Below are 26161 nucleotides of genomic sequence, written 5' to 3'. Positions count from 1 at the left end.
TTGCCGGAGCTCTGGTGACCAATTATCGGCTGGTCGCCGGAGCTCCGGTGACAGCCGAAGCTCCGGTGACTGCCACTGTTAGAGCTCTGGTGATTGATTGGCCAGTGGGAGCTTCGGTATTTTAAAAACAATACATAAAATGAAGGGCATTATAGTCATTTCAGAAAAATTAAAAATGCCAAATTAGTCTCTTGAGACTAAATTAAGATTTTTCAAATTCAGTAGACTTTTTTAGCATTATGAAGTTTATGTGTTATTTTTCTGTTTTTTCCCCTATTCTCTCTCTTTCTTTTTTGTTTTTTTAAACCAAACCAGAAATCATTTTTTCACTCCCCACCCTCCGTTGGCCCACCCGCCCTACCCTCCCTCGAACTAAACAGGCCCTTCCTCTAACAAAAGGAACACTCTCCGGCCGCCTTGATGCCACTCAGCTGACTGGCTGGCCTAATTTTTGAATGAGAGAGTCAGTTGCGGACCCTTCGGCTTTCCGCTCTTCTGTGTGCCTCTCCTCGGAAGGGAAAATACCTTTCGAGCTCGATTTCCTTCTCTGCAATCCCTTGCCCTAATTGACTTTATTCGACGCAAGGATCTATCTTGTTAATACGCCGTGAGTCTCTCTCTTGGTTTACTTACATTTTTTCGTGTAAGCGTTGTGCCGTCTCTCCACCACACGATATTCGGATCTTATGATTGAAATTTATTGTTTTTTCTCTCTGCTTGGCTGAAGTTATTTCTTGATTGTCACCATTGGCAAGTTGCAACCATCGTCACTGAGGATAAGTTGCCTAACCCTCAAAGGCACAGTGCTCGTATTAAGACGATTTGCATTGTTCTATTCTTGCAAAACGCAGGTGTTAATTGTATTTGTCTGCCATTAAATTTTTTTTTTAATGCGTCTTGCCCTGTACGGTTACTCATTGAAATTTTTCTTTTGCTTGTGCTGGCGAAATTCCTCATGATGCCATTAGGATATAGTTACCTTTCTTTTATGTCTAGTGCTGCTATCATTGTTGCATGTGTTGCAGTTTGTCGTGTTCTTTCTATCATGGAAATCTCGTTTATAATTAATTGAAATCTTAATGTCATTGAAGTTTGTTTGCTGTGTTTTCAGTTTGGGAACATAAAGCTTCTGCTGCGTTTGGGAAGTTACAAGCATGTTTGGTTCAACAAACCGTAAGTGTTGCCCCCTAATCTATTATACTGCCTGTTATTTTTCTTCTTTGCTCCTCATTTGATCAAGTGCGGTGACTCTCTGCCCTACGTGGCTGCACAACTCAAGCTAACAAATTGCTATAGGGAATTTATAAGGACTAAACATAAAATTAACGTCTGAAAATTTATTCTGAGAAGTCACTCAATTCTGTGTTTTCATTATTTGTCTACGTCAACATTAGGCGATGCCCTATTTTTGTGCTGGTTATACACTTGCTGCTTTCAGCACTGAAATTCATCTTTGTTATTGTGTTTATGTTCAACTTGATTTTTCAACATTCCTGCCCCCTCCCTCCGTATGTTAATGCTTTTGATTACCAAAATGGAGCCAGTTCTGCTTGGTCTCATAAACGTATTAATGTTTTATAGGTCAACATCTATACTTGTGATATTCAGAAAATTTCACTATCGAGTAAATATTTAAATCATGACGAGCTTACCATAAAGTCAACATAAAAAATATGGTGTCTTACTTCTCTTTCTTACTTCATATCACCATTAACGTCATATACACAACTGACATTGCTTGCATTTCACATCAAACGTGTCTTAACTCCATTATATTATATACTATGAAAAATGATTAATTTTAAGTGCAAACTTATGAATCCAGTTACTTATTCTTTGAATTTGACTAAGCTTATGTTTAACACCCTAAGTCTAATTTTGAGGTTTAGAGGTTCTCTAGGCTTGGATTTGGATAATTAAGTTGTTTAATCTTGATTCTTTGAGGTTTAGAAGAGTTTGGGAGAGTTGAGTTTGGATTGGAGGATGAAAAGTGTCGAGAAAACTTTTATGGATTGTTTACTGTGGCAAAAATGGGTATTTGCTTCAGCACATAATGCTTTTAAGAGAGAAAACTTCTTTGTGTAATTCATCACGTCGTATGGTGTTCCATGCCCATAGTGAATGTTGTTTCTAAAGGGGGAGTGTTTCTATGTAATCCACTGTGGCAAATCTAGCTGAATGGAGCATCTTCTTTGTGTTGTCCGTCACGGTGAATTGGCCTATCTGCTGTGGTGAATGCACATTCTTATAAATACATAGGACGTGATTTAGTTTAAAAAATTAGAGTTTTTAGAAAGGCAGACTTGTGCTTTGCTAGGTTTTCATCCATTTGAGCTTGGGGGAATGTTTCTAAGGTTCCAATACCTCGATTAAGTGATTCTAATTTCTTTTCTACCCATTTTCTCTTGGATTTTTCAAGATTTATAGTTGAATCTAGGGTTTTTCCATGTTTTTTGAATGGGTTGAGATTTTGATTGAATATTTTGAGTTTAAATAACTTATATGGAGTAGATTAAGTGTAATCAGTTTAGTTTTCTTGGGTTTTGAGTTTTGAGGATTTTTCAACTAGGTTTTGTGAATTTTTTTTTCTTTTTTCTTTTTAAGTAGTGGATGATAATGAGGAGTTTGTAAATGAGTTTTGATGATTGGGTTATATCATTATGAGTTAAAATTGATATTTAATTGGTTCATATTACTGTTAGATCTTGATTTTCTCAAATGGGTATTTTGAGATTTCAGCCTAAGTGTGAAATTTGGGATTTTTGAGTGAATTGTGTAAATTGATTTTAATAAATGGTTTAAGAGTTGATTGAAATTTTGGGTGGTTAAATTTAAGGTTGGGTATTGGAGTTTGGCCTTTGATGAATTTTGGGTGGACATAGGGTCCCTACTTTGCTCTAAATGACCACCTGATTAGTAAAGTATTAATTGTCGTTATTTGATTGTGTAGATCGTCTGTGATTTGTTGTTCAAGCATAGAGTTCCCCTTTGAGGTGTTTTTTCTTCTGTTTTGGTGAGAGGTAACCACTTTCTATTTGTTATACATGCTAATTGTTATCTGTGAGTAGTTTTGGTTTATTGAACTTATGGTGTGCTTTTAAATACACTTGGAAATTATGTTGGTATAATATTGAGTGAAAATAATCTTGAGGGTTAGCTCCCCCCCGCCCCCAAAAAAAAAAAAAAGAGTCTTGTGGGACTTATGAATGACATTGCAATCTTTGGAACTCATGGAAGTATGGTTAACTTATTGTGTTTGTATCGCTACAGGTTTCTCTTATTTATCTTCCTTCCTTCTCTATTTAGTCTAGGACTTTATGTATTAACCTTCATTTTATTTATATAATTGATCTTTTGTTTAAAAAAAAGCTTATAATAATGCTTTGTAAATTGTAATTCATAAAAAATCAAACAGGCTCGCCCAGATTTGGCTACATATATTTGGGAGTCATGATAAGTCAGGAGGCATGATAAAGGGGCATAAGTGTAACTCCGCTTGCACTCGGTGAGTTTCTGAGATGAGTAGCTCCTTTGGATTTTAGGAAGAAAGCCATGGAGACGCAATTAGATGGCAGTGAAGATACCATATCCAACATTAGAAACGTTCGTCAACAGCTTGAAGCACAAATAGAGTCCCAACACAAGATCCACCTGGAATTGCTTGCTTCTATACAACCCATTATTCCCAATATCGTCTCCTCCCTCGATCTCTCTCTCAAGATCGTCTCTTCTTTCAACGATCGCCCTTTTGCTCCCACACCTTCCTTGCCTCTTCCACTTCTTGACCCTAAGTCCAAAAAGTCTCATCTTATTCATGCAAAGTCACAAAATGACCATTTTATCTCAGCGGATGCGACAAATTCTGTGACCCAAGACACCAAAACATCTTTGGACTCCAATCCAATTCGCCATTTGAAAACTGAAAGCGAAAGTCCGTTAGCTGTGGTACGATCAATGGTTGCCATTTGTCTTTTAGGACGAGTGCCATTTTCGCCTATTGATTCTTCCACGGTGTTGAGAAAATTGGAAAATGATGGGACTGTAACCCCTGTAGAGAAGGCCGCGCTTCTCGAGCTTGGTGGGGATTCAGGGCTGACCCTTGCTGTGGAGTTGGCTTTGAAGTCAATGGCAGAGGACAATGGTGGTGTTGAATTGGAGGAGTTTGTGGTTAGTGGCAAGTCAAGAATTATGGTTTTAAATATAGACAGAACCCGTCTAGTTAGAGAATTGCCAGAGAGCGCGCAATATCAACAACTAGAGTCGAGTTCAGGAGGTGGGAATGTAAACCAAAGTCAAGCCCAACAAATTGCTACCACTGGCTCTGATATGAACAATGGATTGTTTGGAATGGCAGGGCAAGTTCCAAGGCCAATGTCAGATATGTGGATGCCTCCTGGGGAACCCCATATGGGGTTGCCTCCTATATTTCCCGGGGGTGGAGGGCCTGCTTCTATGATGGGACCAAGGGGGGCACCTAGAGTAATGGGAATGATGGGTATGCCTAGAGGGATAGGTATTTCTACAATGCATAGGCCCCCAGTCGGACTGAATTCACCGGCTAGTGGTTCTAATGTAATGCCACATAAGCCAAGAACTGAAGAAGATGATATGAAGGATCTTGAGGCTTTGTTGAATAAGAAATCATTTAGAGAGATGCAGAAATCTAAAACAGGTGAGGAGCTTTTGGACCTAATTCACCGGCCAACTGCTAGGGAAACTGCTGTAGCTGCTAAGGTTTGTAAAATTACTTCCTACTTTAACGGCATAGATTATTTGGAGTTGAATGTTCAGGTGCCCTAGTCTTGATGTGTATACATAGTGTAATTTGTTTAAGAAATTAAAGAGTGTGTGAACAGCAGGGCTAACACAATTTTGCATATGTATATCTGAAGTTGTTAGGGCTAATTGTACAAAAAAATGCCATGAAATGGGATAAAAAATAATTTTAAGGATAAAAGATGATATTTTTATCCACACTTTTAAAATTGAAAAAATAACGTTGAGTAATGATTACAAGAGGGCATTATACTGAGAGGATGAAAAAGGGATTTCCTTCCAATCTGGGTTACCAGACTTTGGGCTAAGGTTTTTTTCCTCCTTTTGGGACATTTATTTTATTTATTTTTGTTGTGATTCCATTTGAATAGATTTCATGTAAACAAGAATAATTCCAGCTGTTGAATTTAAGAATCCAATAAAGAAGGGGATGTTGTATGAGTTTGTTATCCGACAGGGTATGATTTGGGGATTAAGGTAATAGGATACCCTTGATCAATCCTATCCATAACCATTTGGCCATCACGCATGAAGCGCACCAAAAATAATTTAAAATTTCTCAAACAACTGGGTATGTGCCTATAATCTGATTATGATATTTGTCATGCGTATCAGTGACTACAGCTATTAACATCTTGCTTGACCTATCAATTGATGTAGCCTGTGACTTTGTCTAAATAAATCAGGACTTATAGTACTTCAATTTAAGGCCATTACTTTCTCTACAGCAAAATTTACTTTCCATGCTCTCTCTTCTTTATGCTTGCTGTGTACTTATCATTCACTACAGATTGTCTATGCTGATTTTCTCTCCTCATCCTGCTTGTTGCTGATGTCTTGTTTCAGTTCAAAACAAAAGGTGGTTCTCAATTGAAGGTTTACTGCTCATCTTTGACAAAAGAGGATTGCCGACGGCAGTCAGGATCCTTTATAGCATGTGATAAGGTCAGTAACAATGACAGCATGTTACAATGGAAAGAATACCATTTTATGATATTTATTTTTACTTATTTGAGTTCTATGCAAGTTCTGCATGGCATCATGTAACTTTGAATGAATTATAGTTGGTGAATGTCCTCTTGGAGCAAATTTAGCACTCTTAATGTAAGACTATTGAAAGTTGAATGGTGGATAAAAAGAAAGAGCTGAAACGAGGAGAAGGCTATTGTTAGAGCTGAAGTTCAATTGTTTCCATAACTTTCATTCACTGCTTGTCTTTAAGGAATCTGGTGTATATCTTACATCCCTCCTTCCCCTTTTTACATTTATGGACTGAGTATATTCGGAAATATTCTTCTGGAGTTCATTTTTATTTTTTCCAACACAATTTGATGAACTCAATAGGTCTTCAAATCAGCTAATCTGTGGGCTGCATGAACGTGAAAGTGATGCTCAGAGCAGTACATGATGGATGACTTCTAATTTAGGGATCACCTAGAATTTTTTATTTGTTTCATATGCTTTTGCCTCAAACCTAAAAGCATGCATTGTTAATTAAAACTGTTGTTAGAGTAATATTGTGCATAATTATCACAAGATCAAGTCTACAGGTACTTCCTATGGAATTAAAGGGCAATAGTACATTTTGAAGGGGTTAGGTCCTAGGCATTAAGCCTTGGGACCTTTGTCTACTTCTGGGGAATTAAAGTACATATTTGCAAATTCCTATTGGCTGCGGATGCTAGAGTTTTGGCACATTTGAGTGCTTCATGATGTGAGCAAACGATTTTGGGATTAGTGGTGGCAAAACTAAATTTTATTTCATCTCACTTTTGCAAATGAGAGTTAGGGTAAGAGTTAGTTAGTGTGATGTGATTTATGTTTGGACTGATTTTTATAAAAGTCAGTTTGATAAATTGTGAGGAAATAGGGCAAGAATGAATCTGTTTTATTCAATATTTTTGAAGTAATGAGGTACAATATATAACCAGCTAAGATAATCTAGGGTAAATCTAGGATAAATGATAAAATAAAAAAAAGGATCTATCCTAATCAGGCTAGTCATCCTAATCAGATTCATAAACTAAAAAAATACAAAGACTGAAATAAATAAAACATAGCTTATTGGGCCTGGGCTTTGTCTTCCAACACTCCCCCTCAAGCTGGTAAGTAGATGTCAATCATTCCCAACTTGTCCTCAGTCCTTCGAACGAGTCTCTGGGTAATGGCTTAGTGAACAAATTGCCACTTGATTTTTGGTTCGAATGTGAGATAAGTCAATTATACCTCCTTCAATTTTTTCCCTTATGAAGTGTCTGTCAATTTCAACATGTTTTGTGTGTTATGGTGCGCACAGGATTCAGGGCCATTTCTATGGCTGATTTACTGTCACACCAAAGTTTTATTGGTCAATATGCATCAGTCTCAGTTCCTTTGACCCCAAGAGCTAATGCCCTTAGTTCTGCCTCAACACTGCTTCTGGAAACTACTGGTTGCTTCTTGCTTCTCCAGGTAACCAGATTTCCCCATAAATAAGTGATGTATCTAGTAGTAGACCTCCTATATAGCAAGGACCGCCCATGATCAGCATTGATGTAAATTTCTATTCCTCCAGACTCGCCTTTCTTGAAGAATAATCCTTTTCCTGGATTCATCTTCAAATATTTCAGAATTCTGTACACTGCTTCCATATGCTGTTCTTGCGGTTGATTCATGAACTGGCTTACAACTCCCATAGCAGCTGATCTGAGCCAGATAAATGAGCTTTCCCACCAACCGTTGGTATCTTCCAGTGTCAACGGTGTACCATCTTTCTTGTATTCTAAACTGTAGTATGTCTCCATGAGAGTTTCTGCAGGTTTGGCTCCAAGCATTCCTGTTTCCTGCAATAAATTTAGTGTGTACTTTCTTTGAGAAATGTTTATTCCCTGTTTGGTTCTACCAATCTCCATCCCGAGGAATACCTCATCTGTCCCAGATTTTTCATCTCGAACTCAGCTGCTAATGCTTTCTTTAGCTTTCTCATGGCACTTTCGTCATTTCCTGTAATCACAATATCGTCTACGTACACTATTAGGATTGTGATTTGATCATCAGTATGCTTTATGAAAAGTGTATGGTCTGATTGCCCTTGTGAGTATCCCATTCTTTTCATAGTCATTGAGAATCTCCCGAACCAAGCTCTAGGGGATTGTTTCAACCCATATAATGATTTTGGAGTTTACAAACCTTTGAGCTATTTGTTGAATTCTGTAGGCGAGCTGGTATCTTCATATACACTTCTTCTTTAAGATCCCCATTTAGAAAGGCATTTTTCACATCTAACTGATAAAGTGGCCAATCTAGATTCGCTGCCACTGATAAAAGGACCTTAATGGTGTTGAGCTTTGCCACTGGAGCAAAGGTTTCTTGATAGTCAACCCCATATGTTTGTGTATATCCTTGGGCCACAAGTCTTGCTTTTTATTTGTTTATGCTTCCGTTTGGATTGTACTTGATGGTGAAAACCCACCGACATCCCATAGTCTTCTTTCCTGGGGGTAGATCAGTGATCTTCCACGTTTCATTCTGTTTTAATGCTTCCAACTCTTCATTGATAGCCTGTTTCCAATTAGAGTTACAAATAGCCTCTTGAAATGTCTTGGGCACTCTCTCATTGGACAAGCTTGCTACGAAAGTCTGCATTCTAGGAAATAATTTATTATAGGAAACAAATTTACTGATTGGATGCTGAGTACAAGATCTTACCCCTTTCCTGAGAGTAATTGGCCACCCAAGTTCCTCAGGATCTAACATTGGATTGGAGACTTGGTTGTGCCTTGGAATGTGAGGGACTGTATTATTTGGCTGCTCTTCTGAATTTTCTGGGTACTCTTCATTATTTGATTCGGTACTATACTCCTGGTCCATCCCTGTGTCCACCTCAACACTATTTTCCATATGGTTGTGATTTTGTTCAGTAGAGGAAGCTTGTGGGTTTGGACTTTCAGGTTAGGTTGAGTAGGAAATTTAGGTTTTCAGAAGCTTGTGAATTTAGGTTTTCAGGTTCGGGTATGGCCTGGTTTGGTTCAGGTTCGTGTATGGCCTGGGTTGGTTCAGGTTCGTGTATGGCTTGGGTTGGTTCAGGGCTGTCTAGGTTTGTTTGAGTAGGGGCATCCAAGGTTAGCCATTATTCTGTGTCATAATTCTCCCCCTGAATGGGTAACTTGAGATAGTAGGCATCTTCTGAAAATACAGCATCCTTAGTAACATAAACTTTCCTTGTTGTGGGGCAATAACACTTATAACCCTTTTGGGTAGGAGAGTACCCAAGAAAGATACATTTTAGAGCTCTTGATTCAAATTTGTTGTCATCATCTCGATGTATATATACTAGACACCCAAATACCTTCAAGGGAATGTCTGAAACTAGGGGTGAATTTGTGTAAGTTTCAAGAAGTTTTTGGATGGGAGTTTGGTAGTTGAGTACCTTTGTGGGCATTCTATTGATAAGGTAGGTTGATGTGAGAATAACTTCTCCCCAGAAGAGGTTTGGAACATTCTTGGCAATCATGATGGTTCGGGTGACTTCTAGGAGATGTCGGTTCTTTCGTTCAGCTACCCCATTCTGTTGTGAGGTGTATATGTACATGAGGTTTGATGGTGGATTCCTTGCTGGTCAAGGAATTCTTTTAAGGTTGTGCTAAGATACTCTCTTGCATTGTCACTTCTTAAAATCTTGATTGTCCCTTGGAATTGAGTTTTCACAAATGTGTGGAAACTTCTAAAAATGCTACAAATTTCTGATTTTTCTTTCATTAGGTATACCCAGGTTACTCAAGTGTGATCATCAATGAAGGTCACAAGCCACCTAGCGTTAGAGGTTGATTTAACTCTTGTGGGTCCCTAAATATCACTATGTATTAAGATGTAAAATGATTGAAAATGGTATTGTTTTTTTTCAAACTAATTTGCTTGACTTATAAATTGATATGAATCTAATGATACACATAAATATTTTAGATAAATCATGTACCATATGATATAATGAAGTAATTTATTTAGCTCTCTTGATCTCTTCCAATTAGTCTATTGGGTCTTATATTAAGGAATGGAAGTTGTATATCATATGTATATGATTTGATAAATCTAAGAAAAAATTACAATAATTAAATTTTATTAGTTAATTATTTTCTCCCTACAATATTTTTTTATAAACATCAAATTACTGGATCAAGATCAGACCCACTTAAATACCCTTATCTTTCTTTCCATCCCATCTTCTATTTTCTCTCCATGGCAGAGATGGGCTTTTCTTCAAAAAGTAGTCAGAGCTTTTGACCCAAAAGCTCATCCAACAAAATGGTGACCCAAACAACATGTTGAGCTTTATCACTCCTCAACGTGGCTTCTTCCTTGTAATCGTGGCTTTTCCCTCCTCAACGCTATGCCAAACACACGGTTCAGCATCCCATTCTTCAGTTAGAAGGTCTCTAATAATCTGAATATTCTCATCCCAAGGTGGTTGTTGGATATCTGATCTGAAAATTAAGCTAGTGGCTTCCATGGAATCTGAGTAGAGATGAATCTTCCTATATCCTTGCTCAAAAGAAATTTGGAGGCCTCTTTTGATGGCCGCAACCTTGGCTTTTGAACTCAAGAGTCCTAAGCCTTTGGAGAAGTCCATTTAGCCTGTTCATGATCTTTTGTTTGAAAGATAATGGCTTTGTGCTTTCTCACAATTTCACCTGCGAGCAAATGATGCATGCAAGCGTACTTGATTTGTTTGGTTTTTCCAGTCTTGAGTTCTCAAAGACTCCGTGGCATCTTGAAAGTCTATAGTAGCCATCAAATATGAGTAAAGATTTTCTTCCCTGGCCATCTTTCCTGCTTCATGATTCCAGCTCGTCTTGTTATTCCATTTAAACCAAACCTGCAAATCAGAACAACCAAGAAAAGATTACAGCTTGTTAGGAATAACAAAGTCTCCGAACCTCATGAGTGATTTTATATTCTCTCAAAATGTGAAGTGTTTCCTCTCTATTGCACTTGAAGGGACAAGCGCTTTTATTAGTGAGACCTCTCTTAGCTCCTAGATAGTAGGGAGCCGTTCATGAATCACAAGTGACAAGCCAAAGAAGGTATTTAATTTTCTCTGGACAAGGCCATTTGAATACTAGAGATAGATGTCCCCTGAATGACAATAATTCTTTATATTCAAGTGAGGTATCATTCTCAGTCTTCAGAGTCTATTTTGGCCCAAGGTTGATGCTGTTAAATGACGTTTTGTTAATAGATATAAAAAATTATAATTTCTAATGTGTTCCTTCACATGGAAGCCATTATGCTCTTATTTTGGGCAAAACACATAAACTCACCTTACATATGCTTAAAATTAACTTTTTAAGTAGTATGATGAAGATGGTAACCACTGAATGCTTGATCAATCAGTCAGAACCTCTAATGTTTATTGATTTTCATAAATATCTGTAGCACCCTTTTCTCAAAAGTTCTTTGGGTTTGAGGTGTTGATAAAACACTTAACATCAAGTCAAATTTCTTTCATTATCTTGTAATAGAGTAAATACCAAATGTCATGATTTCAATGCACCAGCAGTTGATAGGCACTGGCATTGTATCAGTGTTTAGACAAGTTTGACCCTCGTATTAGGTAGTGTGATATGTACACATGAAACTGTAATTATAAAATTTGAGGGCTCATGTTTCTTCACTGTTTTGTCACATTTATGCAGTCACTTTCCTCTGACAACAGGTTCCTATATATATATATATATATATATATATATATAATGGAGTAAGACAAGCGTGTTTCTTTCATGTATTTCATGCAGATTCTATGTAGGCCCACATAACCTCAATCAGGATCAACTTGTCTTATGATTTAGATCGCTTATATTTATAACTGGAGATTATCTTTTTGTAAACACATGGTACTCCTTCCGTTCCTTATTATAAGAGAATTTGATGCTTATGGCATTATCCTATATATAAGAGACACTTAAAAGTTGTCTCTAATTTTTTGCGTTGATTTCCTATTTTGCCCTCCATTTAGTAGTCATATTTATTACTCCTATTGGCTGCCTATTTCAATTTTATTTCCAGCTCACTCTCTCTCCCTCACTTCTTTTTTTTTAATAATTTAATTATCCTCTCTCTTATGTTCTCTCTCCTTATCAATGAGGGCATTTTTGGAGGAAAAAATACACTTTTTTCATATTTATTGTCCCTAACTAATTTTAACCTTTTTTTTTTTTTTAATCAATGTAATTCAGTTATTGGTTTTTTTATAATAAGGAATAGAGGGAGTGATAAAACTCAACTAGGTTTCATGGTGGGAAACTAAATTTTGCTGGCAACTGATTATTCTAGGAAACTGAATCCTAAGATATGGATTCTGATTCTAAATTTCTGTTCCATGCTCACCAAAAAAGAAATGGAAGAAAATATGTTGGCCAGTTGGACTAGATCGTTTGTTTTCTTTTGCTGGAACTTAAACAAAAAGTGATGTATCTGATGTTTAAATTACCCGGCATTTTACTAAAAGTTGGATAGAGTTGGCCTTTGCACCATCAAATACGGCTATTGTTCCTGCTCCTTTTGTGTGGAGCAGTTACCTAGTGTCATTTTAACATGCCAGTTAGGATATGAACTTTAATGCTGGTGTCACTTAATGTGCTCCGGGGTTGATTTTAATGGTCTCAGCATCCTGTCTTTGCATGCAGCGGCTGCTAGCAAGTTAATTCTTTGCATGAGTTCTGCAAATGTGTCTCCATTTCATCTTCCACTGTTACTTGTGACTTCAGGATTCATCTTGTTTCCTTACTAAGGAGAAAACTCCTGCACTCAATTTTTTCCTTTTTTATTGCAATTCTTGGAGTTATATGCAAAGAAATGAGTACAAACCATGGCCCCAGTGAAAATAAAAAAGTGGCCATCTATGTGAAAGCTGTTTTCTTGGCCGAGTAAAATCTTTTTGAGTGAACTCCTACGTGAATAAAAGTAGTTTATCTTCTCAGTTAGAGTTTTTTAACCTCTATTTTTTATGTTCATTAACTCTAGATTTGTTCATCTTATATTAACAGGTTCATTTCAGGCGGATCATTGCTCCTCATACTGACATTAATTTAGGAGATTGTTCCTTTCTTGATACTTGCCGACACATGAAGGTATGCTTTTGATTTCTGATAAGATCGTCCTTTTAAGTGGGCCTTCACTTGAGTTATATTTTTAATTAGTTGGACTTATATTATTTATCATTATTTTGTCTCTTGATAGACGTGCAAATATGTTCATTATGAGTATGACCCTACACCAGATGTGCCTCCAATGATGATGGGTGCTCCTCCTCCTCCCAAGCCACTAAAACCTCAGCGGGCTGAATATTGTTCTGAAGTGGAACTTGGTGAGCCACAGTGGATCAACTGTGATATACGCAACTTTAGAATGGACATATTAGGGCAATTTGGAGTAATTATGGCAGATCCTCCATGGGACATTCACATGGAGCTGCCTTATGGAACCATGGCTGATGATGAAATGCGCAATCTTAATGTTCCTGCTCTTCAAACTGATGGTCTGATTTTTCTATGGGTCACTGGACGGGCAATGGAGCTTGGACGTGAATGGTAAATGCCTTTCACTGTTCCTATGTATTGTTATTTTAGTCACAAACTCTAATATCCTGTATTTGGTTTGGTTTGCATGTCATAACGTGCGGAACTGCGAACAACCCATGCAGTTTAGAACTCTGGGGGTACAAGCGTGTTGAGGAGCTCATTTGGGTGAAAACAAATCAACTCCAACGAATAATCAGAACTGGGCGTACAGGCCACTGGCTTAATCACAGCAAGGAACATTGCCTTGTTGGAATAAAGGGTAATCCAGAGGTAAACAGGAATATTGACACTGATGTTATTGTTGCTGAGGTTCGGGAAACAAGTCGCAAGCCAGATGAGGTTTGTATAATTTATTTACTTGATTGCTGATGGTTATGCAGTCCTCCGATTGACTGACTTCCAAAGAAGGTGGTTTTAGACAAGAAGGTGGTTTTAGACAATTGATATATTATCTGCTACGGCCAGGTTAAAGTAAAAAATATTCATAAGATGTTTGAGTAATATAAGGTTAATTATATATTCATAAGATGTTTTGTGAACTTTCCCTATTAAAGCTCTTCAGCTTGAACTGAAATCTCTTCAATACAATGGGGGCCAAAAAAAAAAAAACAAAGAAAGAAAGAGAAAGAAATTTCTTCGATGCAAGAAAAAGAAACTCCCCCTCACCCTCTCACTCACCCCCCCTTCCTCACCCTCTCAACCTCAACTAGTTATGTGTAGCTATTGAATTTGAAATTTGATGCCTAGCAATTTTGAAGTTGTCAATATATTCTTACAGATGTACCCCATGCTGGAGAGGATAAGTCCGAGAACAAGAAAGCTGGAATTGTTTGCTCGTATGCACAACACTCATGCAGGGTTGGTTTTCTAGATTGGTGTTTGTTTCTCTTTATTTTAATTTAATGAAATTCTTGGAATAACTTGGTTATTCATCACGAATGAATTCTGTTTCTTAGACTAGACTGCCTGGTTGTCATATTTAAAGGTCTCAATGAATGAAAGTTTTTGTGGACATGCATTTTGTGGGTTTTGGAACAGAAAATTCTCTATGGAAAAAGGAACTCAGGCCTATTGTAGAAGTATTTATTATTGACTGCCTTCTCCATTTTCTTTCAGATGGATGTCACTCGGTAATCAATTACATGGAGTACGGTTAGTTGATGAGGGGCTGCGGGCAAGGTTTAAGGCTGCTTACCCAGATGTGGAAGTGCAGCCCCCATCACCTCCGAGAGCTTCTGCTATGGATGTAGACTCTGGTGCTACTGCTCAAATGAGAAGTCCTTTTGCAGCTACGGAGCCTAAGTCCACCACAACACAGTTTAGAGAGCCTGTGGCTCCAGAAACTGCTTATCCTTCTGAAGAGAAGTCAATGCATGTGGATGCTGAAATCAGCTAATTTTCTACTTTAGTCAATCATGATTGGTAGGGTTACTTGGTAAATCAGAAAGGAAATAACTTTTTGATTTTTTTAGTCAATTTGAGAATTCGGTCTCCACCTTTTTCCTCTTTGTGGAGACTGCAAGGTTAGTTGTTTAGGTGTTACTTGTAAAATAAATGTTGATTGTTGTAGCATGTAGCTATTGACGTTCATGAAGAGTGTCAATGATTTTCTGCATGTTGTGAGCATTTTTAATATTTTCCCGGCTCCAGTTCGCATGTGGAATCGCCTTTTTGTGAGTACTATTAATGCAGGGACCGATGGAGCTAATGATGATTGCTCTTCATGTCACCTTGGGATTAAATTAAAATACATTTAGAATACAGCAAGTGATGTAAACCGAAATCATTATTTTATTAGAACCAAAAATTAATTAGGTTTTAAGTTAACTAAAATTAAAATTACTAAATAAAAAAGGGTTTTTGGTTGATTTTTCAATTATAAGAGGTACTTTGCAATTAAATTAAAAACTTCTCTAAATAGTTCCTTTTGGATTAGTTTTATAAAAAAAAGTGAAAAGGTAAACTAAAGTTGAAATTAAAAGAATGATTTTTGAATTTTAAAATTTCAAATTAGAAATTATTACAAAAATGTGTTGTTATTTGATTTTTTGATTGTGGCCATTTTTTTTTTATGAGTGCAGTAATTAATATTGATTTGCAATTTTGTAATTCAATAATTGTTTTTTTGGGGGTTTTTTCTTAAAAAAGAATCAAATTAAAAGATGACAAGTGGTAAAAATTTAGATTTGTGGGAAATGAGTGGATGTCTTTTGAAAAATGAAAATTCAGTTATGCTTGCTCAAAATCATTTGAAAGTTAATTGTTCACTAATTTAAAAATAGAACCTTAATCATTGATTAAGTTTAGTATTCTTAGTCATTGGTTGTTTTAGCACTCTAGGTTACAACCATTGAGTAAGAACATTATTAAAGGCTTATTAGTGTGCAATTAGGTTCATATTAATGTAATTTGGAGATATTCAACAAGCAAAATACAGTCATAAAATTTATTCAAACTATGAAAGAATAGTACAACTATATAGAACTTGAACATGATGCGTGTGTGTATATAAATCTCAAACTACATAATCTAATTCCAATCACATAAATTCAATTCCAAAATAAAAAATACAATCAGCAATCTCAGTATATTAACCAAATAACATCGATCCTAACTTAAGAAATTTATTACATAGTTAAAACAAAGGAATTGAAACAGAATACCTCCCCTAATACATCTCTGGAGCTCAAACCCAATCAACCATTTTCAAGAAACTAGGAGGTTCAACTAAACATGACTTTAAGCTCTGCTACAGCAAGCTCATCATTCAAGGAAGCCATGGAAGAGGAAGAATGAGAAGACATTGCTGGTGATGTATTTTGCCATGAAGCTCGCCAAATGGTGGTAGCGGTGAACGGTGATGGAGTGAGGTGGGAATGATGCTAAGACAAGGAAGATGGTGAATGAAGAGAAGAGAGGACGATGGTGATGTTCGAAAGGTCTGTTCAGTTTAGAGCTGGGAAAACAGGCTGAGCCCGTTGGGCCGGTCTGTTTAGGCTCTAAAATTATGAGGGCCTGGTATGAAATTTTCCCCCTCAAATAAGAAATAAGCTCTGAAAGACTGGCCCTGAAGGGCTTAGGGCTTAAAAGGGCCGGCCTTGGAGGGTCGAGGGTCGGCCCGTTTAGGCCCTTTTATAATTTTTTTTATATAATTATAATATTATTACTTTTTTACATTGTTAATAATATTTCAAAAATTTAGTTATTATTATCATTTTAAAATTAAAATTTTATAGAATGATTTGATTTATTTAGTTTTAGACAATAATTTATCCAATTAAATTTTTTAAAAATGGGTTAATTTGGACTTTAATAATGATTTGATTTATATTATATGCGTTGATATTTTTAAATTATATATATTTGATAATAGAGTATTTTTATACTTATATAACTTGTGATTCTATAATTTGAATTAGAAATTCATGAGTTTCAATAACAATGTTTCTCACATTAAAGTAAAATAATAGTTGGATTGCAAAGTTTAAAAGTAAAATTCCTATAAAGAAGAAAAATTTGATATTTTTGTTAAAGAAAAGCATACTTATGAAGAAGAGTAATTGATTATAGTGATGATGAAATTTCAAAAGATTAATGATAGTGTTTATTTATTGCATAATTGCACTATAGATGAACTTTTTGGATGTTGTTATCTTGTTAATAAATGTTTTAGATGTTCTTGGATATTGATGGATATTTATATATGATGATATTTTGTATTTTTGACTTAATTTTATTCATATTTATGTCTTTTATTAATAATTTCATTGGTTTATTTTTATGTTTTTATAAAAAATATGAAAAATATAAAAAAAATAGCTTTTTTTCCCCTTTAAACGGGCCAAAAGCCTGCGGGCCGGCCATGAACCCTGTAGCTTAAGGGTCGGGCCTAGCAAATTATGGTATTTTTGAAATTTCAGCCCTGAAGGGCTGGCCTTTTTAAGCCTGTTGGTCCTGAAGGGCCGGTTCTGATTCGCACCTTTAGTTCAGTTGTGACTCTTCCTCCCTCCAAACCAAGTAAGAAACCCTTAAAAAAACAAAAAGAAAAAGATTCCGCAGAGCAAAACGCTGATTTTCGAATTTTGAGACCAAACTGTCATGTAGGAAAATTGGTAACTGAAATGGCGATATCTTTAATCCTAGCTTTAAAGAGAAATCAACTAGACCATAAGTTTTTTTTATGGGGGTACAAACTAGACCATAAGTTGCTAAAATTTGTAAAGAAAATTTGGAAACAAAATTAATGGACATCAAAATCCTAAAATTGCAGAAGTGGTCCTTCGATCTAGAAGCCCATTGTCAAACTCTCAATAGGCCCAAGGTGCTTCTACATCGTTCAAACTGCCACTAGGCTTGCTAAAGCCGTAGAGTCGAAGCTGAAGACCCAAAGCTACGTAAGAATTCCACAATTCTTTCACTAGAAGCCCATTTCCAGCCCAACTTCAAGAAATCTTGTGATTCAGGGTGGTTATCTTCTACCCGCGCCTCGTTACTGGGGGCAAATGGCTCACGGGACATGCTCCGCATTCCAACTACTTCAAAAAGACATCTAGTAGTTAATAAGAATTAGTCTAGTTGATAATAAATTACTTTATAATCACAAAATCCTACTATTGATATAGGAATCTTGTTAGTTAATGATTTATAAGTATCTTTGTAAGTATTCTCTGGTTCTAGACCCTAATAAATTCTTGAAACTCAATTCAACTAAACATTTTCTCAAGAGCAAAGAGAAAAATACATCTAATACAAGGACTACTGGACCATGTAGCCATATTAATTGCTGTGAAAATTTGGGTGCTCTTAACTACCAACTCCTCTATGTGCTGGCTAATGAAATCATGAGAGATCAAGTGTTTTCATCCTGTGTTAGCCTCCATTTTTTCCAATTAAATAGGAGGAGTGGCGTAGGTAATTGAGGGAGAGGGAGAGGGAGAGGGAGAGGGAGAGGGAGAGGGGAGAGAGAGTTTTAAGAAAAACGATACGGAGAAATTCCAACAACTATAAATTATAATTTATTTATAAATATTAAAAATAAAAATTCCATTTTTAATTACCATTTCTAAAAAATTTGTTCTTGAATTTCTCAGATATATTCTTTTTAAATTTAAATACATAAAAATTTTTTAAAATATATTTTTATTTAAAAATAATGGGAATAATAAAAATTTTAAAACTTTCGATAATTAATTTTCTTTATGATTTTTTTTAATTATTATGTAACATGTCTAGGGACCAGGGCACGTATTCCAAAGAAAAACATTACTGGACTAAATAAGTATATTTTCATATCACAACAATTGATAATAAATTAGAAATTTCTCTCCCGTGCGATGCACAGATTAGCATATTTGATTAGATTTAAAATTCTAATAAATTGAATTATTTATTGTAGCTCAAGATTTATTTTTTATAGGAGTATGATTTTTTTATTCATTGTAATAAAACTTGAATTAGAAATGCGGAATTTATGAGGAATAGATAAAAATTTAAAATTCTTTATTTATTTTTCCATTTAAACCTCTAATTGACATACTATTTAATTGTGATGCCCCACATTTAAGGCAATATATTCAAATCCCAATTAAGATATTATTCAAATTGAAATTAATTATTAATTTCTTCATTTGAGCCTCCAATTAAAATTTCACTTATTTATTATATTTCCTATTTAATTCAACATATTCAAATTGCAATCACTATGTCATTCAAATCTCATTAATTGAATATATTCGGATCCTATAATGTTATACTGACTCATTTTCAAACGAACTGGGTATTACAAGTTTTCAAGAATATAGTTGATGATTGATTAGGGGAAGTCATCATTATTCTCTCTTCCTCTGGTCTCCTCATTTCCTCATTCAGAAGCCAATTTTCTTGGGCATTCAAAAAGGAAAACCTCCAAGGCTCCAACCACAAATCAGCAAAAATACATACCCCTTTTTTTAATAAAAAGACAATTATATATTATATCGGATAAAAAGATATTACAATGCAGAGTATACATAGAAGCAAAGATAAGAAGAAAATAAGTTCATAAGGAACAGAGGATGACTAAAGAAAATGAACATATTTGAGAAAAAGAAGACAGAAGAAATTAAAGATCTTGCTCAATTAGTCTAGTGGTAGAAAGAGAGATTGCTTTGACACTTTTTATAGGTGTAGAAAGAGATTGCTCTGACGCTTTTTATAGGAGTCTGATAACTAAATTAAATAATTTAAAAAATAATTAAAATAGTCAAAAGTATGATGAAGGGAATATTAAAAAGGAGCATCTGGCATCATAATAAAATGTTAGGTACTAAAATGCCCATGAACTTTTTAAAACAGGACAAAAATACCAAGTCCATTAAATTCAAAAAACTTCCATTACTTTTTCTATCACTAGGGCCTACTTTGTTATGTGTCAACTTTTGGTCTCTCCTCATGATGAACTCTCTCATCCTTCCTCTCTCTTTATCTTTTCTCTTCCCTATTTTGTGTTGTTTTGTTTTTTTGTTTTAATTTTTTTTTACTTTTTTTAAAATATTTGAACAAAATAATAATTTTTATAATTAAATTTTTTAAAATTTAATGTGAAGGGTAATAAAAATAAAAATACATTCTTTTTTATTTTTACAGTTTGAATGATCAATTTCGAATAAAAAAACCAAGCCTTCTTGACTTAATTTATTCACTATTTAAAATATATTAATAACATTTGCAAGTCATAAAAAAGAGATCTATTCCCATCAAACAAACCCTTTATTTATACCAATAAAAGTTGGTCCAGGTAGTAAGGAGTTGACTCATAACCTATAAGGTCGTAAGTTTGAATCCCATTGTTGATGTGAGGATAACTGTAAATACCTTTGTAGTTTGTAAGTACTCTTTGAGTTTGGAAGTATGCCCTAGCTTTAGTGAGTCTTCAAACCCAACTCACCTAAACTTTATGTAATAAAAAACCTTTATTTATATTATATATTAACATTTTAGGATTTTAAATTTTATGAAGGTAACCCATATTATAAATTTTGGTAATAATAAATTTTTTTCATTAAACAAAAAATCTTCCCATCTTATGACTTGCGAATGTTAATGATAGATACTTTAGGTAAGGGCAACTTTTAGTATATTATAACTTTTTTTTGATAGGATTACCAAGTGATTTTCTTATATGTAAATTCTAAATAGTGAATAAGTAATGTAAAAGACTTAATTTTTTGATTTAAAGTTGAGAGTTAAAACTTGTAAATAAAAAAATCATGTTTTTAATTACCTTTCACACTAAATTTTTAAAAAAATTTAATTATAAAAATTATTATTTTATTCAAATATTTTTTTAAGTAAATAATTTCTAAAAAGAGTTAAAAATGTTAAAAAAAAAAGAAGAAGAACAAACAAAGGGTAAAAAAGGGAGGGAGAAGAGGAAGAGAGAAGGAGGAAGAGAGAGTTGATTATTACGAGAGACCATAGGCCAACACATTTCATAAGTATTTTTAAGTATTTTTTGTCCTATTTTGAAAAGTTCATAAGTATTTTTATATCCAACATTTTATTATTGTGTTTGGTGCTTTTTTTTAATGATACATAGGTAAATTTGCTCCTTCACCCTTAAACATAATAAATATGTAAGAAATAAAATTTTTCCAAGTATGCCCCTATTTATTTATATGGGGAAAATAAAAGAAAGAAATAGATAATAATGAGATAAAGAGAATATAGCATGCTAATGTTGACCTTTTAAATGGTAAATAGTAAAAACGACACTAAATGTTCAAACAACCCCAATTAAACTATTATAAAAAGGATAAGGCAATTTAAATTTTGAGCTCTTATAGAAACAACTAGAGGAAGCATTATTGAAGTCTCTGAAAAATTGCTTCTTGATGCACATGATGTCAAGATCTTCAAAAGAAGAGTTGAGGCCGCAGAGCGGTGAATCCATGGAAGAATTCTCAAAAAAAAAAAAAAAAAAAATGAAGCGTAGTGGAAGCTGCTAATTTAATGATGAACTTGAAATGCTGAAGGAGGATTGCCATTATGACAAATAGATCTAAGGATAATAATCTCCCTTTTTGTTTGGCTATGACAATTAAATAGTCATCGCATAGAGATTCTTGAAGAGAATACTAGAAGAAGATGTGGATTGCCAATGCTGATGAGGCTTAATGTTTGAGAAAGCCATGTTCACAAATGATATTTCCTGAAAATCTATCTGATGATAATGGTACTGAAAGGACTTTCCTTCCATTAGAGCCATATTTCTTTTATGCCAAATAAGATTGAGAAGTATGATGATTCCACGAACTAAATTGTCTTTCCCATCTCTATGAAGCTGAAGTAAAGTAGTTCTAATCCGACGGTCAAAATCATTAAAGATGGGTACAAGTAGTTTTGAATAGGGGCAATTGATGATAATGTATTATAAAGATTCCTCCATATAGCATCAAAAAAAACGTAGTCCTAAAATAGGAGATGGCGCTTCCCTAGGATATAATTAGATGGATAGCATGATTGAGCAGTTTCCGCATGAAGATGAAGTGGAAGCATCTAAACGGAAAAGAAATGGACTAACGAAGTTTCTAAAAGGAATATTAGATGATGGGGGCAACTAATATGATATTCCAAGCATAAAAGTAGCCAGCTTTTTTCTTAATCCAAATAAAGAGAACATCAACTTTCTCCTCTATTTTTTCCCCTACTTTTCTCTTTCCCCAATTTTCTCTCCATTCAAACACACATAAGCTAAAGTCAAATTATACATTCCAATTTCTGGTAAGCAGAGATTTTGTTAATCAATTGTAGGCAACTGGAACCCTTGATAGGTGATAGAACCATATCTTTATATGGTTTTCTCAAGTATATTATGATGTTTTACAACACTTTTACCCTCATTATGTATGCATTTATAGTTTTTTGATTACATTGGTTCATGCATTGCATTTTACTGTTTAAGGGGTAAAAAGGGTCAATTTTCCTTCTTTAATTGTAATTGTCTTGACATGTAATTAGTTAGTCTTTACAATGCTCTTTGTTGTGATTTTCAGGTAATTGGGGAGAAGGACCTAAGACCAAGATAGAGCATTGATGGAGCCACAATATTACAAGGACCAAAACGCAAGAGTTGGAGTGTTCTGCCTCCCTAGGTCGCGACATGGATTGCTGAAGTCGCAACCTGGATGCCATTTTAATGAAACTACGTGTTTTGGAGCTAAGTTAAGACTGAATGCTTTTCTGTCTTCCCAGGTTGCGACATAACACTTCTTAGGTCACGACTTGGGCCCCCAAGTGGCGACTTGACACTTTTGATCGACCGTCGCGACCTGTGCGTTAAGTGAAGTTGTGCGTTTTAGAATAGGTTTCTGAGCTTCTACACCTACAGGGGGCAGCCACTACAAAGCCATACTCTCCCATTCTGTAGATTTGCATAGGGTTGAGCCACCATCATCTCCTCTCAAGCCTCTATTGATTCCACACTCAAAACCTTCATTTTTCTTCACTTATTCATCATTCTTTACAATTTGAACTGATCAAACCACTCCAACCACCTTCTTCTCATTTTTTCCAACCCAATTTTTAGCTTCCCTCATGGTTGTTCATACTTGAAGCGATTGTTGCAGTTCAGTTGAAGACATGAGAGGCTAAATCTTTAGCCTCTTGGTGTTGGAAGACAAAGCTTGAGCTTAAGAACTTAATAGGGGAGTTATTAGTCTAAACCTGTGCTTAATTTTGTGTTAGAGATTTCTAGATATAGAGATTTCTGCATTTGTATCAGACTTGGTTTATGATTGTAAATCTTGTGTTTAGACTACTAAATGTATTTGGATTGGATGTTGTCGATATTGGATCATTTATATAAATATTTCAGTTGGGAATCCTATTGTTCAATTAATGATCAGTGATTATTGATGATTAATCTGTATGCTTGGTATTCTTTGATTGTCGATTGGCATTCCAAGGGCATTGCATCATCCATTCATTTGCACTTTGAGTGGTTTTCAATAATGTTTTAAAAGGTGTTAATTAACTTTGATTAAAATGACTTTTCATTATTAAGACATGGACTCAAGTGATTACTTGGGGTTTCCCTTCAAACTTAGAGATTTTTAAAACTCCATTCATTTTAAGAGCAATGATAGCTGAGTTTTCATCATCAAGAGACTATTTTACCATAATTTCCCTTTAATCCAAAACATTTCTTCATTCATTTAAAATTCCAAAAACATTTATTTCTCTGCACTTTACATTTATTGCACCATCTTTAAAACAATTAAAACCCTTTTTTTCTTTACCTAAATCATCATGTTTTTTATTACCAATTTAGACTAGGTTATTTTCTAATAAAGCACTCCTCGAGAAAAATGATTGGTTGCACCCTATACCACATTATCTAGTGCAATCACAATTTTGATGACCCGGAAGGTGACATTCTGGTCCGATCAATGGCGCCATTGATAGGGAGCCAAGAAATTGGTTCCCTAGTAATTGGTTTTCCATACCATTGTGGTTTGGGTTGCTTCTCGTTGAGTTTTAGTTTTTGAACTTAGCTTTTGCATTTCATAGCATAAACTTTTTTGCAAATAGGAACAAATATCTTGCTTTTTCATACATTGGCATTTGCATTCTTGCACAGCATTTTGCATTTTGTTCTGACTTGAATCTGAGTGTTTTGGCCAATTGCTTGAAGTTTTGAACTTTGTGCATTGTTTGTTGAGCATTTGGTGAAGAACATAGTGAAAGTTTCAAAGGTTTTATGAAGGTAGCTCTTGTGACTTGAAGTCGCCACCTGACCTGTGGCTTATCACGACCTCAACCTTCTGTTTTTTAGTGTTGCTCTCGATCTGCTCAAGTTGTGACCTGGACTATTCCAAGTCATGACCCTAGCTCCTTCTTCATTCACTGTTGCTCTTTGTGTACTCAAGTCACAACCTAAGTTGTTTTATCATTGAAAATTTTCTGAGTGTCTAGACTTACTCTTTTTGCATGTCTTGCTTCCTGCACATACTTATTTGAGAGTATAGCACTTCATGCACCTCAAACTCACTGAACATTATTTGAAATTATTGAGTTTGCCTCAATTTTGAAACTCACACTGGGTAAATACCAAGTTTTGACAATACTTTTCTCTTTTACTCTATTTGTGCTTGATTTTGAGTAATTGTGCATGCCTAGAGCATGTAGAGGTGGTGAAGAGGTAGACATACAGCATCTCATAACCCAATTTTTTATGAGACCAAAGCCCATTCATCTAGTGAGAGTAAGGAAGTAAAGTAGAAGAGAAAATAAGGCTAAAGTACCTCCTAATAGTGGGAATGGGAATGACAATCATAATAGACCTAATAATGGTGGTAATAAGGGGCAGGGAGAGAATATGGCTAGAATAGGATCCCTGGAAACCCTAGGGGTAAAACTGTCAAGGAATTAACTCAATCTGATGGGAATTTTGATTGATCCTATGCTTGGTGCTTTTCCTACTTTTAATGCAAATTTTGAAATTAAAGGTCAATTGATCCACTCACTACCTAAATTTCATGATCTTGCTAGAGAAAACTGGTACCTTCATCTCTAGGACTCTCTACATGCAGTGCTTGTCCATAAAGCCAGTAGGGGTAAGTATTGATGATGAGTGATGTGAAAGGTGTTTCACCTATCCTTAGAGGGAAAGGCTAAAGAATGGTACATGAACCTGCCGCTTTATGTGGACAATCTTGCTATTAGTCTAATTCCTTCTTACCTGACTACTTTTCAAGCTCAAAAGCTTAAGAGTGAAGCCTCCTATTATATTTGGGATCTACACTACCTATGGAGATTTTGTGCTGATGAACTGATTAGACGATACATCCCTAAAATAGAGGCTTAAGCCATTTTGGAAGCTTGCCATGATGTCTTATGTGGGGGATACTTTAGTGCTAGAAAAACAACTAGAAAGGTGTTAGATGTAGGTTTTTACTGGCCTACCCTATTTAGAGACGCATTCACTTATTGTAAGGCATATGATAAATGCCAATGATTTGGGAGGGTTAGTAGAAGGAATGAAATGCCAAACAACCTATCTTGTTATGTGAGACCTTCGATACTTGGGGAATAGATTTTATGGGCCCCTTCCCACCTTCTCACAGTTACACCTACATCCTTCTAGCTGTAGATTACCTCTCTAGGGGGGGTAGAAGCCATCCCCACTTGAAAAGATGATGCATCTACAGTTTTCAAATTTCTGAAGTCTACCATCTTTAGTAGATTTGGAGTACCCAAGGTGTTAATCAGTGATAAGGGAACCCACTTCTGCAACAAGTTGCTTAATAACTTGTTAGCTAAATATGGGGTTTCCCACAGAGTGTCCACCTCGTACCCCCCTCAAACCAATGGCCTAGCTGAGGTGTCAAATCGAGAGATTAAACGCGTCCTAGAACGTATTGTCAAGCCCTCCAACAGAGACTGAAGCTTGAGACTAGATGATGCACTGTGGGCCTACCGCACAGCTTACAAGATGTCAATAGGAATATCTCCGTATCGAATCATCTATAAGAAGTCTTATCAAATTCCGGTAGAGCTTGAGTATAGATCATACTGGGTGGTTAAGAGCTGCAATGCCGATTTGGGCGGAGCTGGCCTGAATCGACTCCTTCAAATTCAAGAACTAGAAGAAATATGGTTAGATGCCTTCTACAACTCTGACATTTACAAGCATAAAACCAAGCTTGTCCATGATGACAACATCTGAGAAAAAAGTCAAGTTCAAAGAGGGTGACAAGGTGTTAAGATACTAAGCTCGATTCAAATTCAAGAAGGGCAAATTTAAGACAAGTGGGATGGGACCCTACTCTGTCATGAAAGGGCATGACTTC

General features: G+C 35.4%; 1 protein-coding gene across 4 annotated transcripts; it reads left to right on the top strand.

Moving 5' to 3' along the window:
• The first annotated feature begins 442 nt into the window (after positions 1–442).
• Positions 443–14966, top strand: LOC114758849 (N6-adenosine-methyltransferase MT-A70-like). 4 transcript variants are annotated; one of them, XM_028947948.1, is made up of 11 exons: positions 443–607; positions 728–851; positions 1112–1173; positions 2951–2993; positions 3416–4734; positions 5623–5721; positions 12798–12881; positions 12991–13340; positions 13454–13670; positions 14110–14189; positions 14448–14966. In XM_028947948.1, exons 5-11 carry the CDS (start codon positions 3553–3555, stop codon positions 14725–14727), a joined length of 2292 nt encoding a protein of 763 aa, XP_028803781.1. In that variant the 5' UTR covers positions 443–607; positions 728–851; positions 1112–1173; positions 2951–2993; positions 3416–3552; the 3' UTR covers positions 14728–14966. The 4 variants fall into 4 exon arrangements, with proteins under 4 accessions (XP_028803781.1, XP_028803775.1, XP_028803786.1 ...); XM_028947942.1 differs by having other exon boundaries at positions 2951–3020; XM_028947953.1 differs by lacking the exon at positions 728–851 and having other exon boundaries at positions 2951–3020.
• The last annotated feature ends 11195 nt before the right edge of the window (positions 14967–26161 follow it).

This window comes from Neltuma alba, unplaced genomic scaffold, assembly GCF_004799145.2.
Source record: "Neltuma alba isolate B1F8T4 unplaced genomic scaffold, ASM479914v2 tig00001549_pilon, whole genome shotgun sequence".
Taxonomy (NCBI): Eukaryota; Viridiplantae; Streptophyta; class Magnoliopsida; order Fabales; family Fabaceae; genus Neltuma; species Neltuma alba.
This window is presented reverse-complemented; position numbering and strand designations above follow the sequence as displayed.